This window comes from Diceros bicornis, chromosome 6, assembly GCF_020826845.1.
Source record: "Diceros bicornis minor isolate mBicDic1 chromosome 6, mDicBic1.mat.cur, whole genome shotgun sequence".
NCBI classification, from domain to species: Eukaryota; Metazoa; Chordata; class Mammalia; order Perissodactyla; family Rhinocerotidae; genus Diceros; species Diceros bicornis.
The window spans coordinates 86,648,211-86,666,961 of NC_080745.1; the positions used below are offsets into that span (position 1 = coordinate 86,648,211).

General features: G+C 43.5%; 1 protein-coding gene across 1 annotated transcript in view; it reads right to left on the reverse strand.

Annotated features, from left to right (window-relative positions):
- Window positions 1-18,751, reverse strand: part of CPXM2 (carboxypeptidase X, M14 family member 2) — a 129,727-nt gene that overhangs the window by 78,265 nt on the left and 32,711 nt on the right. The window contains exon 4 of the mRNA XM_058544208.1: window positions 419-558. Within this exon, the coding sequence (XP_058400191.1) occupies window positions 419-558 (140 nt within the window). The remainder of the gene's footprint in view (window positions 1-418; window positions 559-18,751) is intronic.

Here is an 18,751-nt window from a genome sequence, read left to right on the forward strand (position 1 = left end):
CTACCCCAGGACAGTGGCTGGGGCCTGTCACCTGTTGCTGACTGCTTGTCCAGGGTTCCCACCTTGGGCTATGTTCAGTCCACCAATCAAGGCATCAATAACTCACCTTGGATCCAAGATGGCAGCCACCTGCCTAAACTGCATTGTTTTGACTGCACCTTTGTCTACTCAGCCTCTTCTGCCAGGTGGATCCCTCTCTCTGTTCCCGTATGGGGAGAGGGTATTGTTCCAAGAGATGCACCTTCCCCGTGGGACTTGTGTCTACAGCAAACCCAGCCTCCTGTCCACATTCCGATTTTCTTCCCCTCTACTGCCAAGCACCAGAGACCTCTCTGCAACTTTCCTGTCTCTGTCCAAACCCTAGAATATTAGACCGAAGGCACAGAGTCTAGAAAAGCACAGATCCAGCCACACTTACAGCCAGAGCGAGTTCCTTCCTTGAGTGATGACACCAGTGAATCTGGTCAGACGTCTGGCATCCACTTCAATCCACTGATGGAGGTCGTTCCTTCCGGCGCACCACGCCCCGTCATAAAAGTCATTTTCATTAATACCTGCCTGGAAAGAGAGGTGTTCTTCAGAAAGACCCAGAATTGAAGAAAATTAAGACAAATTTTTTCATGAGACTGAGAGGAAGGGAGCGGGGGATAGAAGAGAATGAGGAAGGGGATAAAGAAAAAAAATTGTGCCCTGAATTCCTTATTCTAAATCATAAAAGGAGTTGCTTATTATTAACAAGTTGGAAATATTTCAATATGATATGTCCTCTTCTTGGCCAGCATGAAAGATGAAATTTAATGAGTTCTGCTATTACTCATTCATCCAACATACTTAGACTATCTCCTACGTACCAGCCTACACACACCAGGTGCTGGGGATATGAAGGTGAATCGTTCCCTCTCAGAACCTCACCATCCAGGCAGGAAGAAAGAGATGAAAATAGACGAATTAGAACACAATGGGCACGTGCTATTTCAGGAATAGGAGCAAACTGCTATGGGAGCATTTAAGGTTAGCACAGCTAATGTGGTCTGGGGAGACCATGGACAGAGAGCCCCAAGGCAAAGGTGATACTTGAGCTGGGTGTTGAAGGGTCAGTTTATCTTGTGAATATTTATTTATTAGCATTTAAGTCATTTGATGTGTTGAGTATCAGCTATTATTGCTACCAAAGATTCTTTTGATCTGAATTTACAAGGTAGGTGAAGTTTCTGTCTGGGATGTTCCCTATATTATCACCATTTGGAGAGAGAATTCTTTGACCTAAGAAAAAAAAAGGATGATATTTGGACCAAGTGAAGCTTCCTAATTTACTAAGATCTGTCTGCATTAATCTCATTTTTCTATGGCTATTTCACAAGTACATAATCAGATGAGAATAAGTCTGAATGATGTTCGAAAGATAAAAATGATAAGCCAGCCCATCTGCTCTACCTCTGAGCACTTGTCAGCTCAAATTCTGGGACAGCCTTACTTTTAATGGCCAACAGTGATGTGAAACTCAGAGGCCAGCGTTAACAGAGGAACACCTGGCCAAGGTTCCATTAGCAAACTCTATCCATCACCGCCCAGCTAACATAGCCTTGTATCAGGACCAAACCACAGTATGTGCATTCCCAATCAACTCCTGAAACAAGCTTGAAAGAGTTTTGAGGGGAAATGTCAGAAGACTAACAAATCATGGTCTTCTAACAGCACTACCATCTCAAATGAGGGTGAATAAGAAAGCTATTAGTTAGCACTCTCCAGAAACCCAAGCTCTCAATTAACCAGCACCTCAGGGTCTGATGGCATACCAAGTGTCTATAATAAGGACCTAGAGGGCTGCAAGGTCCTGCCTTCTAGAACCATCAAAGAAAGGCTGAATTTTCCAAATGTGTGTTACTGTCCTTAACTGTGCTTCAGTGCATTTTGTCAAAGTGGTGGTGACTCTGTTAAGCATAACCTCTCATTTCTGAACACTGCCAGTCGACAGGGAGATCACTATCCCAGCCTGGAGGCTGTAATTACACAATCACTCCCTTTCTTCACTAAAGGCACTTATCCTCCTGACGACAGAGACCCACAGCACATTACTGACCTACAATATCACAACCCATCTTCTTTCAAGAAACTATAATACACACTTAGTCTTTGTTGTGGTTCCTCTTTTCTTGTAAACAGCCCATGAGACTAGTGTTTAGAATAGTTCCATCCACTTAATAAAATTAATCTTCACCATGTCTCTACTATGTGCCAAGTATGGCCTGGGCAAGAGGAATGTGAAGGCAGAAAACATGTGCAGCCCTGCCCTCCTGGAGCTGAGAAAGGACACGCAGACTAAAATCCACACAGGGACCTTGTATGTTGGTCTCGGCATCTTAAAATCAACCACTGCACAGTGTGCTGGTTAAGAGCTCGTGCACTGAAGTCCCCCTGCTTGAGTGTGAATCCCGGCTCTGCCACTTATACGCTGTATAAATCCAGGCAATTTGCCTAAATGCTCTGTGCCTCGGTTTCTCCATCCATTAGAGGGAGGACAACGATCATTTTTCCCTTAGGGTGTTGATTGTGCTTATAACAGGGCCTGGCACATAGCATGGGCTCAAAAAATAAATAAACTCTCAATGCATGTTAGTTATCAGTATATTTAAAACAATGAATATTTGGCAAATTGCGGAAATATGGGTGCTTTACAAATTATTTCAAATTTTACAAAATTCTAGTGAATCACAATACTATTCTAGTTAACAGCTGTCAAATTTTCTACAATTCAAATGTCCAGAATAGAGTTACAAACTGAAAAAAGAGGAGAACCATGAGTCTAAAGTTCTCAACAGCGTGTTGCCCCCGCCCCCCGTCCCCCAGGGATATTTGGCAATGTCTGAGGTCGTTTCTGTCTGTCACAACTGAAGGAGATGCGTGCTAGTGGCAACTAACGGACAGAGGCCAGGGACGCTGCTAAACATTCTACAATGCACAGGACAGCACCCACCACAGAGAATTGCTCGACCCAAAATGTCAACTGTGCTGAGGCTGAGAATGCCTGGTCACGGGTCAGGCCAACAGGAACGGAGCTGCCCCGCAGCCCGGGATGTTCCCATTATAGGACCACGGAAGCCTGGAGGAGCTATCCTCATGCCATTCGACCAAAGTCTACTGACTGGGATTTGGAATTAAACTTTAGGTGCCTAGTTTTGCCAGCCTGGATATTTTGCCTCTGCTGCCAATCTCATTTCTTCCTGAGCACACTAGAGTCAATTAAATGTGGAAGGTGTCAGGGGATTGGAGAGTCCTTCCTGAAACTGACTCATCATGGAAATGACAGCCACCTCTGCAAAACCAATTATGAATTTATAAAGCAAGTGCCTGGGAGAATTCAGTGAAAGAGGAGGTACCAGCCCCAGAGATGTCACCAAATTACACCATGGTGCAATATGTGATATCATACAATGCCTCTGTGAATCCAAGGAAAGGGTACGGTCATCCCTTGCTGTGTAATAATGCAATAAAATACTTCATCCATTTTGGAGAAATTTCAATCAGAAGTTGTCGAAATAAAAGTTTTGATTCTTTAGGGGCTGGCCCGGTGGTGTAGTGGTTAAGTTCATGTGCTCTGCTTCAGTGGCACGGGGTTCACAGGTTTGGATCCTGGGTGCAAACCTACACACTGCTTATCAAGCCGTGCCGTGGCAGGTGTCCCACATGTAAAATGGAGGAAGATAGGCACAGATGTTAGTTCAGGGCCAGTCTTCCTCACCAGAAAAAAAAAAAAAGGTTTGATTATTTAAAGTATAAGCTAATCTTGAAAACACAACTAACATGGAATGATTATTTGCACTACAGCACCAAATAAATTGAAAATTAATGTAATTTTTCTCAAGACAATTAAGTTATATGCATGTAATTTTTCTCAAGACAATTAAGTTATATGCATCGTTTATCTCAAAAAACCCATCAACGCATCTAACAGACTAAATTTTGCTTAAAATAAATGTGGGAATTATTAAATATATAATAAAGAGAAAACCTGATACTACCTATTTAAGACCAATCAAATAAGATTTTTCTGTTTCAAGATGACAGAGTAAGTATATTGGTTTCTCCATGTTCTCCTCTCAAAAATTCTCCCCAAACAAAGAAAACGAGAAATACAACCTCTGATAAAACTAGGGCACATTTATAATCCCCAAATTACAACATGAGAAGACAGAAATCAGACGAAGGAATCCTGAATGACTCAGTCGGAGAAGAAGGTGCCAACTTCCCAGTGGCACACCAGTGAGAAGAAAGCCACACAGAACCTAAAACAGCTCAGAAACCAGATTCTCAGGCATCTTGGAAGGTGAGAGGGAGGCAGGACTGAAAACAGGGAACTAATTCAAAATGTGTATTAAGAAAATTAGATTCCTACACCCCCACTCCACAGAAGACCTGAAATTTTTCTCTGAAAAAAAAACAACAACCATAAATCCTCCTCATTTGAAGATCCCAGACACAGAGGAGAGCAGGTGTGATGTGACAGATGAAAACAGGGAACTCAGTAAGATATCAGCATACAATGCAGAGTGAGGTGCCCCAGCTCCCTTCCTCCACCCAACTCTAGAACACAATGCAGCCAGGCTCAGAACAAACACACAAAATAAACAACTAAAAATATAATGCAGAACAGAAGAAAATCTCAGAGGAACTATAATAAGATCCCTTGAACGAGATCTTGCTTGCAGAAAACAAGAATAGGATATTCTTAAAAATGAAAAAATATTGGACAAGAAAGAGCTCTAGGAATGTGAAAATTCCACTAACAATAGATAAGAAGAGAAAAATAAGAAGAGCCGAGGAAGAAATCCGGAAGATTTTTAGGGGAAGAAATTACAAAAAAAAATACCGTAAGATAATGTCCCAGATTTGTGAGGCTTAAGTCTCCAAAACACTAAGGATCTAGTACAATGAATATAATAAGACCCACACCAAGGCACAGCCATGTGAACTTCAAAACATCAGAAATAAAGAGAACATTCTAAAAGCTTCCAAAGAGGAAACAAATAGTAAAACAAATACGTAAAAACAAAGGAAAAGGAGTAAGAATGGTACCAGAATTCTCAATAGCAACATCTGAAGCTAGAAGAATGGAGGGGTAATGCCTTCAAAATTCTGAAGGAAAAGATTTTTTCATCCTAGAATTTTACACTCAGCCAAACTACCAATCAATTGTGATGGTAAAAAAAGACATTTTCAGATTCACAGATCCTCAAAGAATTGATCTCTCATGCACCCTGTCCACAAGCTACTAGAGAATTCACTCCACAAAAATGAGCCAGAAGACCAAAAAAGAGGAAGATATCAGATCCAGAAATCAAGGGCTCCAACATAGGAGAGAACTCCCAGAATGACGGAAGAAAGTCCCAAGAGAGTAGCTACATAGGAGACCCAGAAAGCAACCCATTCAGCATACAGGAGGTCAAAGGGCTCATGAAGAGATGTCTTCAGAAACAAAAAAAGTGAGAAAACCATTGAACAGGTTTGACCTTATAGAAAATTACAGTCATGTGCCACATAACGGTGTTTCAGTCAACAACAGACCGCATATACAACACTGGTCCCAGAAGATTAGTACCATAGAGCCTAGGTGTGTAGCGGGCTATACCATCTAGGTTTGTCTAAGTCCACTCTATGATGTTCGCACGACAACGAAATCGCCTAACAATGCATTTCCCAGAACGCATCCCTGTCCCTAAGCAACACTAAACTGTATGTGGAAAGGTATTTTAAAATCCCAGACCTACTGCAGGGTGTGGGGAGATGTTTTTTAAAATACAAGAAGATCTAGGAAAACAAAAACTTGTCAATAAATGACATAAAATGAATATTTCTTGGCTCAAAACTACAATATTTCCTGGCTCAGTAGTAAGCAATATTTATACCATCATGATAATGAAAACCTTGAATGAGACTGAAAATTTGAGATACAATTTTTATTGGAAGGATTAAAGTGGGGTAAACAGGTAATAAGAATGAGCTGAAATTCTTGTCTTCTGTAGTAAGAATTCACAAGTCTACAATTTATAGATCAATACATATCAGTATGTGCATATTATCTAGAAACAAAGATTTAAATTCTCTAAGAAACAATTGAAAAGAGTTGAAAGTAGCTGCCTCACTCACAGTGTCTGATGGCAGTCGGGGCATGGGGTGGATGCTGAATGCAGTGACGGGACCATTTTGCTGCTGTTGTTATAATCCTTTCGACACTCTGAATTCTTTAACTACTTGCTTATAAAACTGATTAATATATATTTTAAAAAGCAAAGGGAAGGGAATGCATAGATACAGAGGGTGACTGATGTAGAGCCTACTAGGTTTATTCTTTCATTTTCCAGGTGTCTATACGTCACCTACTATGTGCTAGGCATCATGCAGAGTGCTTTGCCTTTTGGTATATATAGAAAACAGTGAATCTCAAAACCACTCTGCTGTTGTGAAGTCACGAATCTGCATTATACATAATTCATCCTCACGGGCTGCCTCTATACAGAAACATCTGGAAGCAAATTAAAAAGTTATATCTAAGTGCATGTAACTATTTAGCAATTCCAGGATAATTGACTTACAGCTGCTACTCTGCAGACAGCCCAGGGCTATTTGGATAGAAACAGAATGAAGTCATAGTTTTTAAAAATATGTTCGAGAAAAAAAATCTTAGAAGCAGTGGCTGAAAACTTTATAGGTTATGAACAAGTCACCCACTTTGGATGGGGTGGTTATCTAAAAATGTGACATCTGATTATTATAGTTAAGTAACTAATCTGCCATAAAAGGGCCATAATGTGGTCTATCTCCTTCAATAAGCCTCTGCGATAAACCTTTCATAAACCCATAAAACTACCCAAGTGCAAATCAGCTGACCCTTCTGCAAATTAGCAAAGCATCTTGTCCCAGTTCAGACTTTAATCATCAGTAAAGTTAAAAAAGAAATACTCATTGCCTTTGAAGCCATTTTTAAAACCCAAAACCAATTTTTAAAATATTTCCTTGCATTGGCCAAGGAAACCAATAAACATCTAGAGTTTGAAATTAAAAACATTTAAAAATAAAATCAATTTAAATACACTATAAACCATTTATTAACTGTTTTAAGAAAGATAAAACATAGGCACATGAAAAGATGCTCAACATCATTAATCACCAGGAAAATGCAAATCAGAACCACAGTGTCACACAATGTCTCACACCTATCAGAATGGCTATTATTAAAAAGACAAAAAATAAGTGTGGCAAGGGTATGGAGAAAAGGGAACCCTTGTGCACTGTTGGCAGGAATGTAAACTGGTGCAGCCACTGCGGAAAACAGTATGAAGGTTCCTCAAAAAATTAAAAATAGAAATACCTTATGATCCAGCAATTCGACCTCTACGTATTTACCCAAAGTAAACGATAAGACTAATTTGAAGAGATATATGCACCCCTGTGTTCATTGCAACATTATTTACAATAGCCAAGATACGGAAACAACCTAAGTGCTATTGATAGATGAATGGATAAAGAAGATGTGGTATACGTATACAGCAGAATATTACTCAGCCATAGAAAAGAATGAAATCTTGCCATTTACAACAACATGGATGCACCTAGAGGGTGTTATGCTGAGTGAAATAAGTCAGGCAGAGAAAGACAAGTACTGTATGATTTCACTTATATGTGGAATCTAAAAAACAAAACAGAAAGACACTCATAGATACAGGAAACAAACCAGTGGCTACCAGAGCAGGGAGGGGTGTGGATGTGGGCGAAATAAGTGGAGGGGATTAAGAGATACAAACTTCCAGTTATAAAATAAATAAGCTGTGGGGATGTAATGTACAGCATAGGGAATATAGTCAATAATGCTGTAATAACTTTGGTGACAGATGGTAATTAGACTTATCATGGTGATCATTTCATAATGCATATAAATACATGACGTATACCTGGAACTAACAGGATATTATGTGCCAATTATACTTCAATAAAAAAAAAGAAAAGATGGGGAAGAAATACACTAATTGAAAAAGACAGTAAAGATTTTTCACATCAATATTCTAATTCAATTCAACCAAAATCTGGGAAACACTTCGGTCACTATTATTTTATATCTATGGAATAAGTAGTTTGATTCTCAAAATAAACACTTATTTATTCACCTCTCAGCGATCCACAAAAAGATAGTGTGTTCCCGTGCGTGAGGGAGGCAGCACAGCACGGACTAGCCTTTGGAGTCCCGTGTGGGCTGAATTCAAGTCCTGATTCATTAGTTAAGTGCCTCCAATTAGGTCAGCCTGTCTGTCAAACAGGGATAGAAATAGAATCCACCTGATGGGACTGCGGTGATGATCACACAGTCATATGTAAAGCATTGTATTGTGCCTGGCACATCGTGAGCACTCAGCAAAGGGAAGCTACTGGGGTACAAGCATGACCCACTTCTAGGTACACATCTCCTGAGACCCGTAATTGAATTTGCTTTACGATACAATCTAAGTTTTCTTCTATTAACAAGTGAGTTTGGTCCATTTAGCCCATTGACAGATGTTCTTTGTCTGGATGTCATCAACTGTTCTTAGATATTCTATTTTTCTTGCTTCTTTTGTTTTTGTTTTATCTTTAACTACAGACCTGTTTTCTTTGCTTTACGTATATGTTTCCTCTGAAAATTTTAAAGGTCTATATCTTTGTTTTAGTGGTTACTTTAGTAACTGTTACTTTTATGTAACATACTTAATTCTATATTTTCTTAGAAAGTACCTATTAACTCCCTACTATAGGCAGCAATGAAATCATTATTTCTATTTCCTGATACCTTCCCTTTTTCCTCTTAATCACATAATTTATTATATTCTTAACATTCACTTTTACAAGTTTAAATCAAATGTATCTCCTTTCTTTGATTCATCAGCTTTTTTGTAAAGTTTTCATTGAATTTTAAAATAAAAAAAATTTGTAACTATGTATGGGGATGGATGTTAACTAGACTTATTATAGTGATCATTTCACAATATATACATTATTGAATCATTATGTTACACAACTGAAACTAATAGAATTTTATATGTCAATTATACCTCAATAAAAAAAATTTTTTAAAGATTATGCCCCTGAGAAAGCTTATGTTTCCACTATGTAAGAATATTAAAATCATTTTCAGTAACTAAATGATAATTAGTTATATACTGGAATTAAAATTATTAAGAATCAAAGAAAAAGTAATTCTGATGGTAAAATAGGAAAACAGATATATGATTTTGCTGTTATTTATTTCAAGTTTCAATAAAAATTGAAATAGAAGAAAAATAAACAAATTAAATACATAGAGAAAAGTGCACAACTCCTAAGTGTGCAGTTCAATAATTTTTTCAAAGTGTACTCACCCCTGTATCCACACCCAGATCAAGATGCAGAACATGCTCAGCATGCCAGAAACCTCCATTGTGCCCCCTCCCAGGAATACCTTCCCCCCAAAGATAGCCACTACTCTGACTTCCATCTCCCTAGATTGACTTTCCTGTTTTTGAAAAATTTTATGTAAGTGAAACTTCATAGCTACTCTTTTGTGTCTGGCTTCGTTTGCTCAATGTTGTATCTGTGAGATTCACCCATATTATTGCAGTAGCAATAATTTACTCCTTTTTGCTGGTGTATAGTATTCCACTGTGTGCATGTACAAGTAATTTATCCATTGTGCTACTGATGGACATGTGCATTGTTACCACTTTGGGTTATCATGAACAATGATGCTGTGAACCTACCAGCACATGTCTTTTTGTGCACATAGGAATGTATTTCTTTTAGGCATAAGAGTGAATTTGTTAGGTCAACAGGTATGAGAATGCTGAGCTTAGTAGATACTCCAAACAGACTTCCAAAGTGGCTGTGCTATCTTACATTCCTAGCACTGTATAAAAGTTTCTATTGCTCCACATCTTTGTCCACGCTTGATATTGTCTTTTTTTTTTTAAAGTCATTCTGGTGTCTGTATGTCAGATCTCATTGTGGTTTTAATCTACATTATTGGATAACTAATGATAGAGAGCAGTTTTTCTTATGTTTAATAGCCGTGATATTGCTCCATAACCATAGCATGGCTCTAACCACACTGGCTTTGCTCTAGTCCCCCAAATATGTCACGTTCCTCACCACCACAGGGCCTTTGCACACACTGTTCCCTTCAAGCTAGAATTCTCCTTTCTCCCCTCTGCCAACTCATTGTCAGATAAACTCTGAACTTCAAATTATGTCCTCTAGAAAGATATATTCAAGCCCTAACCCCTGGAACCTCAGAAAGTGATCTTATGTGGGAGTAGGGTCACTGAAGATAGAATTAGTTAAGTGAAGATGACGTGAGACTGGAGTAGTGGGGCTCTAAATCTGATGACTGATGTCCTTATGAGAAGGGGAAATTTGGACACAGAGACAGACAACACAGAGGGAAGAGGATGTAGGGGACACAGGGAGACTGCCACGTGACCACGGAGAAGAGACGAATGACGCGACTGCAAGCCGAGGAACACCATGGAACGCCTGGGGCACCAGAAGCTGGACAGGGCAAGGAGGATCCCTTCCCAGAGGCTTCGGAGGGAGCGCAGCCCTGCAAACACATTTATTCCAGACTTCTAGCCTCCAGAATTGCGAGAGAATAAATTCCCGTTGTTTTAAGCTGCCCAGTTTGTGGTCCTTTGTCACGGAAGCCCCCGGAAACTAATGCACACGGTCCTCTCCTTCCGAGGACTCAGTATAGGTTGTATTGTGCATTCACTACTGAGAGTTTTTTAAATTTCATTTCCCAATTAGATTATCAGAGCTGCAGGTCAAAAAACGTGGGAAGCATCCTCGACTCCTCTTTTTATCTCTTGCACCCCTCGTCCAAACCTTACCTCCTCATCAGAAAATCCTACTTTCAAATACCCAATCCACTCGCTTCTCACCATCTCCCCCACTCCGGAGCCAGCACCCTCTCTTGTCTGGGGTGCTGACGCCATCCCCCAACAGGCCCCCCTGTCTCGACCTTAGCTCCTCCAAGTCAACACAGCAACCAGGTTGGTCCTTTTGACTTGTCAATCAGAGCATGTCACTCCTGTGCCCCAAAACTTTCCATGGCTCCCCCAACTGACTCACGGACCAAAGTCAAAGTCCCTCTAGTGTGACCTCTGGGCCCGCATCTCCCTGCCTCTGTGCTCACTCTGCTCCGGGGACACAAGCCCCCTGCTGCTCCCTGGTAACGCCAGGCACGCTGTCACGGCAGCACCTCCCACTGCCCCAAACACTCTCCCCACAGCTACCTGACTCCCTGCTGATCCCCTTCAAGCCAACTTAGCCCAAGTATCATCTCCTCTATGAAGCCCACCTCGATCACCTTTAACCACGACTTGCCCCCTCCCCACAGCCGGCCCTCCTGACCCTCACTGCCCGCTGTAAGTTTGTCATTCTTCTCTCCATAGCACCTATCACCTTCTAACATACAATCAAAGTTATATTTAATTACATTTCTTGCATTTATGTGCCTCCCCCACTAGAATGTAAGCTTTCAGATGGCAAGGATCTTTGTCTGTTCTGGTCACTGAGGTATCCCAAGAATCTAGAACATGGCCCAGCACACAGTAGGTCCTCTTTAAATATTTGCTAACAGATCAGGGATTGTCTCTATTTTTGCTCATCATTGTTTCCCCAGGACTTATTATAGTGCCTAACATGTATGAGGTGGGTTTGTTTTAATGAAATGAATAAAGAAGAGAATCTGCTCTGACCTTTCTTTCCCTCCTCCCCTCCCTTTCCCTCTCCTGCATCCTCCCCACACTGGCTTCTCCACTTGTGTAGTGTTTGTTGTGTTCATTGAAGCCCTATCACAGAATGGCCTGCACACCTGACTCCCAACTGTACATGTCCAGGACACAGTCAACCCAGAGGGCCCAGCCCCACAGGGCATCATTTGAGAAGATACAGTTCAGTTGTGCCCACTGAATGGACACAAGGCCCCTGGGTGTGACTGCTGCACTCTCAGACTTCTCTGTGCCCTGCCAGGAGGTGGGGACGCCCAGCCAGTGGTCAGGGAGATGAGTTACCAGATGGCATGCCAGGGAGGCCACAAGCTGGTAAACACACTGAACCTTCTCGTGGGTACTGGAGATGGCAAAGGAGGGAGCACGGGCTCACCTGCAGCCAGGAACCTTGCATTTGAGTCTCAGCTCTGCCCTTACAGCTATGGGGTGAGGGCAGGTCATTTAGTCTCTGACTTAATTCCTTATTTCTAAAACACAGTTTCCCTATGAGTATATTGAAGATGAAATGAAATATTAATTTAATGAAATTTAATAAAACAGTGAATAAAAATTCACATAGCAAATGGAACAGAGTCCTCATCTGAACCAGAGAGTCCTGTGGTTCCTTAATTGTCCATGATTCGCAGGCCAGGGGTCTCTGTGACTTGGAATCCCCTCTTCATCTTGCCACATTCTTGTACTCCTGGTTCTTCTAACTGCTCATGTGCTTATGATGCAAGCTTCTTGAGAATAAGAACAGCACATTATCATCATTATGGTAATACTCATTTTGAATTTTCCAAGAGAGTCATAATTTAAAGTATTTGGTCCTGTTATTCCCATAAAAATCAAAAATTCCAGCATTTTGGCATCCAAACACTATCTCTCAGACTGTTCTAGAAGCCAGAGGCAGAACAAAATCCCTTTTTCAGAATAAGCAGGACATTCCTTGGTTTGGAAACTATAGCCACTGTGATTATTTTTGCCTCCCCAGCACCTTGCACATGTAGAGCCCCCAGTGCAGACTTGTGTTACCACACAGTTTTGTGCAGCCAGGAACAGACTGGAGGCTGAGCACCCAGAGAATCAGGATGGTCTGAAGGAACAGACAGGCTTTGGGGTCAGAAGACTCTGGGTGCAGATCATTCCAGCAAGAGGCAGGAGTGGGTGTGCACAGGGTGACACCTGAGAGAATGGTGCTGCCCGAGGTGCCCCCCATACACTAGTTCCCTGGAGAAACGTGGTCTCCACATCTGGGCAAAGTGGGGCACCAGGTGTCTCAGGACCAAAGGGCTCAGGGAGACAGACGGTGGGATGTGCCCATGCACGTGAACTTCGACACCAGGATAAAACCTGGTCCAGTGTTCTACAACTGACTTCAACCTGCAGGGTACGCCTGAAGCCACGGGCACCGCCCATCTTCAAGGCTCACACCTCATTTCAGGTAAAAAAAATACTATCAGAACATCGAAGTGGGTCCTCACATCAGCCTCCAGGTGCTCCACAGAACTCCTTCACTGGAATGACTGACGAGAGGAGCTGTGGTTGATGGCGGTGTGCTGAGGAAGGGCTCGGACAGATGCTGTTGTTATGACCAGACGTGCGCTCGTGGAGAGAGACCAGACTGAACTTCTCTCAGGGGTCAAACTCTACGTCATTTCTAATACATGTGAGACAAGACGGGGCCACAGGCTGTCAAATGACTGTGACCAGGCATCACAAAGACATCTGGAGGTCTTAATGCAGTGCCCCATGTTTTTTCTTGGGACCTCAAAATGTCAAGTCTTCAAAACTCTGACCTGAGCATCAACTCTCCCACGTTATCGATTATAGGCAGGAATTATGGTGATATCCTGAGTTCCAGCCACGCTCTTGGTACTTCATTTCTTCTGATCACATGTCAGGCTCATACTTACCATACCTTTAGAGTCTTAAGAAGGAAATTGAAACCCAGCCCTTTGAAACAGCAAGTGCTGCTACAATTCGCTCAAGGTTTTGCAGCTGAGAAAGCATCCTCCATAAGGCATCCACTCAGAAAGTAGCACCATCCTACTCCACCTTGCTTAGCTTATGAGCCATGGAAAATCCTTGGGGTCCTCAGAGGATTCTGTAGGGACAGGCCACGTGATGAGCTGCCATGAAATGACCCACTTGAATAGAGAGTCACCTCCTAAGACCAACTAAAGGCAAACGATGATCTAAGCGTGAGTTTAGAGGTCATTGCTGAAACCTTCTCTTTGAGACTTGGAATGCTAATTTCCAATCCGTCCGTGGCTCCTCCCGGAAGAGAAGAAACCGATGACTGTTTCTAAATGAGATCACAGCCTCACGAGTGAGTTAGTATAAAAGCATCCTGGGCACACTGGAAGAATAATCATAGGTGAGAGGACAAACCTTTGCCATCCTGCTGAACTGGACCTCTTCCTTGAATTCTTGGAAGATCTATCTTGTCCCAATAAAACTGATGAAACATAAACTTGAGTTTCTTCTCAAAGCTTATGTTATTAAATTGACATAAGCAAAATTCCACTGGCAAAAGAAAGTTATAAGTTGAATTATAAGGTGCTTTTACTCTTTCAAAGTCCTCTGCTTAAAATGAAAGAAAGAGTGCTATAGACTCAATGCCTATGTCCCCTCAAAATTCACGTGTTGAAACCTAACACCCAAGGATATGGTATTAGCAGGTGAGGCCTTTGTGAGGTGATTAGGTCATGAGGGCAGCGCCCTCAGGAATGGGATTAGTGCCCTCATAAAAGAGACTCCAGGGAGCCCCCTAGCCCCTTCCACCACGTGAGGACACAGGGGAAGACAGCCATCTATGAACTAGGAAGAGAGCTGTCACCAGACACCCAGTCTGCCAGTGCCTTGATCTTGGACTTCTCAGACTCCAGAATTGTGAGAAATAGATTTGTGTTATTTATAAGCCACCCAATATATGGTATTCTGTTATAGCAGCCCAAATGATCCAAGGCAAAGAGACAAGTGTTTCTGCTATAACGTGGCACATGAAATTCAGTCAAAATTCATAGTCTGCAAAATCTTGCACTATGAAAACCGAGTTCACAGGAAAAATAGAATTCTAGCCAGACCATTCAAAATCTATGCAGCTCTGTAATCAGAAGACTAAAAAAAAAAACCCTAAAAAAAGGCAGTTAAGAAGATGTGTTAATTGCTAAAAAAAATAAAAATAAAATAAATAGATACAGTTATAATGATAGAATTTGACCTTAAAAAAAAAAAAAAGCCATAGTGAGGGCAACACGATGGGAGGGGGTGTAAGGAAGAGTGGAAGCTGCTAAGTGGTGGAGGCAGGGCAAAACGGGCAAAGAAACTGAGCCACAGCGTCCAAACCCAGAGCACACGGCCACCCTGAGCCAGAGGAGCATGGCGCGCCGAGCACCATGTACAGGAACTTGCAGGAGGGAACTCTCTGAGGCGTCTGCACGCAGCTGGGTTGGTGCACTCTGGGGTCAGGGGCTGGTGTCTGGTCCCACAAAACACTGACGTACTGGCAAAAGGGGCACACGAACCAACGCTACTTCTGTGTCATAATGGCATCATCCCGTATTTGCCAAACACATATGAGCAAATTCGCAACAGCAAAACAGGGGGGACAGCAGACCGTCCGCACCGCCCCCTTCAAGAAGACTCCTTCACAGCAGCCACGGCGCCCTTCAGCACTGCAGCACCATATATACTGTACGCAGGGCTTTTCCGTTTTTTGATTTTTGATTTTTTTGAAGAAATGCATGTTGACATTTTTTATTAATCAGAAAGGAGGTGACCGATCACCCGGAACATTCTCGGAGGGGACATCAAAGCCCCCCAACAGCCCCAGCAGCAATTCCAGAGCTTTCCACATGCGGTGCCACTCTTAAAGGCTCGCCTCCCCCATCTCTCTGCCACAGCCCCTCCCACCCACAGCCCTTTCCCTGGGGAGTGCCGATCCGGGCCACACACCCTTGGTCCCTGAAGAGCTTCGTCATGATTATGAGCAGAAAGCACACAGGTTAGGCCAGGGGCTTGCAAATGGAGTTCCACAACTACCCAGAAACAGCTAGTAAGCACACACATATGTGCAGACCGTGCCAAAACAGTGTGGGAATACCCAGAAACACAAGATTCACATCATCTGCAAGGAGATTATCATTCGGCGAGGATGACAGAGGGGTCAATCACTGTGGGATCACTGTCAGAAAAGAGAGAAGTACACGGTTTAACAATCATCCCAGACGCGCCCGGGACCCTCTGTCTGGTGACATGGGGGTTTTATGGAATCGTGAGGAGCAGGACTTCAGGTTTAAAGCAGCCTGGATCCACATCCTGCCTCCCCTGGGAAACCTTAACCAAATGACTCTTCCAATCCATGTGTCCGTTTTCTATAAGACAGAGGTAATAATAATAACAGCACTTGTCTCGCGTTGAAGAATAAATGAACTGATGCTCAAAAGCGCTCAGGAAAATGCCAGTACCGATTAGAGCCGATTCCTGCTCCCCCTCCGCGAGAGGCTGGAGCGTCTCAAGGAAAGGGAATGAACAGGAGCTTTCCATCCTTGCTCTTTTAGGGCCCAGCACAGTTTCCGGCACACACCAGGCGCTTCACAATGGTCAGCTGAGTGAACGCATTCCAACGGGCACGGATACGGCATCTGAGAATTGCTGAGGACCGTTCTCCTTCCCCACTCCTTCTGATCCTCATACTCCGTGACGGCGGCAGTGCTGGTGACAGACCTCCACCTCACTGATGAAGACACTGAGCCTTAGAGAAGGCGGGCATCTTGCCTAAAGACACTGGCTCGTTAGCAGAAGAACCAGGCGCGCGTCAAGCCTGCAGCCCCGTGCGTTCTGGGTGGACCACACAGGTGCCTGCAGGGCCCCGGCCAGCAGAGGCTGGACGAACCTCACTCACAGCCTGCACGACGGCATTTAAATACAGTTTCTAATCCTGATGTCTTGGTGTTTCTTGCACATAAAATCTCATTAGCTTGATACGCCTACAAAATACTCCTATGTGAGACGAGATACGGTTATTTTTAACCTGCACTTCAAACCATATGTGTGGGAAGATGCACTCTGGAGCACCTGTGGTGACGGAATCATGCTCCGTGTGGTGCTGATTCTGGAAGGTAGAAACCACAAAGGGGCCCCAACCTAGTCATTATTTCCCTATGGGGCGTTGTGTATGGAAGCCCCTCACACAGGCTGCAGGGAACCCTCCTCTCTCTGTGGTTAAAAACACGTAACCCATGGAGGCAGCTGGCCTGTACCTTGCCATTAAAGCAGCAACTTCACACTCTGAGAGCAGGGGTAGCAGTGTGCTTGGCAGAGGGCATTTGGGGAAATGATATATCACTAAAGAAAAGATAAATCCCCATAAGGAGAAACAGCACTAAGTGGTTTTCAAACACTCCCTTATTTTCACCCTGACTGAAGACAGGAGAGTGTGTGTGCGATGTTTTCAGCCCAGAGGGTGTGCTTTCTCCCTGGGGTGTGCCTCCCATGGGTGAAGGATGAAGGAGGCAGGAAACATGACCAGGACAGCCCAGCCAGCTGCTCCCTGCTGGATGACCCGTGGGCCTCCTGCACGGCCCTGCAAAGGCAGGGCAGGGAATAACGTCCACCCCGCCTTCACTCAACATCCTCTGTGTGTGTCCTGTGTGCAGGCGCTGTTCTGGGCTCTAGTGGGTGGAGGGAGATAAAGTCCCTTCTAACCTGGGGCCTCCGCTCAAGGATGGGCAGATAACACCCAAGGAAACAAGTGAGCCACCGTTCAGGGAGGGACAGCGCAGAGCACCCAGGGCTGAGCTGGGAGTTTCCAAGAGCACCTGGAAGCTACCAGAGGCTTTAAGCAGAGGAGTACAACGACCCAGTAAATGTTTTAAAATTATAAATCACCTAATTTCACTGTTCTACGAACCCTGTGAGTGCTTGGCACTCTCATTTTTCTGACGAGGCAAAATGAGGGTCAGAGACACAAGATCATTGTTCCAAAGGTCCCAAAATCTAGACATGTCACGACCAAGGTCTGAATTCAGCATGCCTGATGATGCTGTGTACTCTGCCATCCCCTCTGCAGGGGATTCCCAACCAGAAGGACACAACCCCTCACCCCTGCCCCGACCTGACAAATTTAGGAGTAATAGGGCCTTTCACTTTTTGACTGAAAGTGTGGATAAACGTGAACACTCCCTCTTTAATCAAGGATGATTTCATTTATAGAGAAAGCCCCCGAGGCATCAGATGACAGCTCTAATTAATGCCCGAAACAGCCCCGCATGCATTTGGGCCTAGCCTTGCCCGGGCCTGACTTATTTACTCGGAAGACTGGAGCCCGTTCAAGGTGCTGGAGTCACTCGGATTATTAATCCTCACTCCCGTTCAAAGCTTGAGCATTCATCCTCTTGTCAAACACAGCCAAATGTTTCTTACCAGCTGTTATTTTAAAAAAAAGAAATAATATTTATAAACCAACCTTCAGATTTCATTAAAGTTAGTTCTGGAAATGTGCTACCTGAATTCTTCTGAACTGAAAAGTGGTGACGGTTGAGTGGGCTGAAAGTCTACTCGATGCGGTCAAGTGTCGGGGCGGGGGGAGGAGCAGAAGCTGGAGTCCAAGCTCCGCTCAGACGCCCCTGAGCCGTGAGCTCCCTGGGAAGGGGCCTCACCAGCTCTTGTCCAGTCCCCAGCACAGCAGCTGCCCGTAGCATGTCACGGTGACCGCTGGAGGATGGAGGTGTTGGCTCTGCCAATTAGAAGCTGTTAGCCTTGATGGCCCCCCATCTCGGGGATGAAAGGACCACCTCCCTCCCAGGAGCCTAGACGAGATGGTGCATGTGCAAAAAGGTTTGGAAACCACGTAGTTATGGAGCAATTGGGGAAAGAAAACTAAAATATTACAGAACCACACAGAACAGCACGTGATCAAATGCTAAATGGAGAAGGGATGGACCAGCAGGAGCTGGGGCAGGAGGGAAAAGGCATCG